This window comes from Histoplasma capsulatum, genomic scaffold, assembly GCF_000149585.1.
Source record: "Histoplasma capsulatum NAm1 scaffold_2 genomic scaffold, whole genome shotgun sequence".
Taxonomy (NCBI): Eukaryota; Fungi; Ascomycota; class Eurotiomycetes; order Onygenales; family Ajellomycetaceae; genus Histoplasma; species Histoplasma mississippiense.
The window spans coordinates 99,089-101,594 of record NW_001813981.1 but is presented as its reverse complement, the minus strand read 5'-3'; the positions used below and the strand labels follow the sequence as shown (position 1 = coordinate 101,594).

Here is a 2,506-nt window from a genome sequence, read left to right as displayed (position 1 = left end):
TCCGGGCCTGCCCCACCGAAAGTTTTTCCAGCCGAAAATTTGACACGCTCAGCTTCTTTCAATCCTCTCTTTTTCTCTCCTTTAAATTCTGGACAAACGTTGCTCTTCTTTGCAGGGGACAATAATAACATCCTTGATCAATAGGACTTAGTTCGCTTTCCACTGAATGCACTACTGTCAACAACCTTAATTCCTCGGATTCATCAAATGTCTCTCTCTCAAACTACGACGCAGGACGAGCAAAACAAAGCGGTGATAGCCCTGGCTGAAGGCTTTGATACCCTTATAGAACTAATTCAGAAGCTAGTATGGCAAGAAAGAGAGTTATCAAATAGACTTCAATTTGCTTATGATGAGGTATCTGTCTCTTCTTTTCTATTTTGTTCTTCATTCCCTCTGTTTGTTTCTTGCGTTACATGATGAGAGAACTTTAATTAGCTCTAGATCAGAAGCCACATCTTTGCGGCAGTGACTGAATCATCTGCATGTATTATCTGATGTTCGCATATACTTGATCTCTACTTTATTGCACCGACTACCACGGTTCCTTTGGGCTAATGTCATGATAAAATAGTACTTGAACCTTGCCAACCAGCTAACTAGTTGCTCTGCTGCAAAAGCAGAAATAGCTGAAATGATATCGCCTATGCCCTTTCAACCATCCAACTACGATGCATCTGCGGACCATACAAGATGGATTTATGATGGGCAACAGGCTGGCTACATCACACCTTCAGAGTTAGAAGTTATTGCCAAGGGACTTGAAGCCTACAGAATCCTGGCCGACAAATTTGTTACTCAAAATGAGTACAATCAAAATAACAATACTTACCCTCCTATGGTCCACGCGAAAGCCAGCTGTCCCCTCGAACACGATTCCACTGCTAAAAATGTGCAAGGTAACCTTCACTGTCTGTTTGCAATTCCAAAAGGCGTTGACTGCATCTAATTTCATGGACCCGAGCTCAGATCTTCGCTCACAAGACCTTGACCCTATCAAAGCTGAAGCTCTCCAGGATACACCCTCTCCCTTGATACAGGACGCTGCTCCCAGGTGTCCGATTAGGTATCTAGATGACCACTCTCCGGAGGAAGTGGCTAAGTATTTCCAAAAAAACAAACATAGAATCCCTCGCAGTCATACCATCTGTATTCAACGATATCAGAGAGACGCTAAGAGCATCCGCCAACTCGACGAGAAATATGGTGACATGGTAAATATGATCAAGGGACTTAGTCTTTACCATCAACCTTATCTCCCCTCAACCCAAGAACCCGGTAGACCAAATGCTGCACCGTCCGTTTCCATTGGAAGGATAGAGAAATGGGCGAAGGATGTCAATGCTGAATCCACAGAGGTAGAGGCCATGCCACTTTGCCATGGAGGAGAACATGGTGAGCGGCTGAAGGAGAAGGAGGATGAGGAACAGGGTGATGATTGTTTTGATAGATCGCTACGGGACGTGCGATTAGGCGAGTCGGCCAGTAGACCTTGGGGAATCCATGTTCCAATCTCTCAAACCGTTGCCCAGCAGCCCAGAGATTCATCTGCTGCAATTATTGGTCAGAATGGCGTTACTGGAAGTACGCAGTTGGCAGATTATAACCGGGCTACCCCGGAGCATTCATCCGTCTCAGCCTCATGGCTGCAGAAACTGAGACCATTGCTAGCTACGAGCCGGTGTCCATTTTACGCCGTCGCGGGTAAGGACCACGGACCGCTCATAAATGTTCCTGGTTCTGCTGCTACGGATATACAAGCAGAGGAGAATTATAGGTGCCATTCTCTTGACAATTTAGCTTCTCCTCTCAACCGTATTGATCAGCCGCAAACACCAACCTCTCCCATTCAGTCTAAGATGGTTTTTCAGGGGCCTGTTTTTTTGGGTTATCCAGCAGAACATGTCATCACATTTCTCCAACAGCTCAGCCATTCCCGAAGCGTACACTAAATTGTAATGCATAAATCACGGTTTTCATTTGATGTGAGCCATAGCTGACTATGTGACCATGTATGAAATCAGAACGAAGTTTGTTACGTTTCAAAACCTGAGAAACTGACCGTATTCATGATTTTTGTTTTAGTTTGATCTCAAATCACTTTGAGAATTCTAGTATCAGTCTCGGATGATATTCCTAATTCTTGTGTGATAGGTTAATACCTGGGAAGGACAGCCGGCGGGTGAAGGAGGAGGGGGAGGAGGGGGGGGGGGGGGGTGTTTGGTGGGTGGCGTTGCGGTACGCATGTTCATGAAATGGTTTCTAAGATTAGCACACGGTGTGTGGACCAGCTCTGATGATACAAGAAGGAAGCGAGTTGGAATCCCATCCTCAATAGACAAAGCCATCCCTGGGGAAGGATATTGAAGGTGCTGTTTCTGCCGCCATCAAATGCAAACACTCGCTCAAGTACTTTCAATAGCGATAAAACCACCAGGTGATGCCGGACCGAGGGGCCCCTGAAGACCCAAGGTTGAACGTATCAATATTAAGCTCCTTTTCCAAC

At 45.8% G+C, this 2,506-nt stretch overlaps 1 protein-coding gene across 1 annotated transcript; it reads left to right on the top strand.

The window, feature by feature from the left end:
* Positions 1-207: 207 nt before the first annotated feature.
* On the top strand, positions 208-2,422 carry HCAG_02129 (predicted protein; the record flags this gene model as incomplete). The annotated part of the gene is made up of 5 exons (XM_001541908.1): positions 208-306; positions 575-899; positions 970-1,704; positions 2,171-2,238; positions 2,339-2,422. The coding sequence occupies 5 exons, from the start codon at positions 208-210 to the stop codon at positions 2,420-2,422; spliced, it is 1,311 nt and encodes a 436-aa protein (XP_001541958.1).
* Between the last annotated feature and the right edge of the window lie 84 nt (positions 2,423-2,506).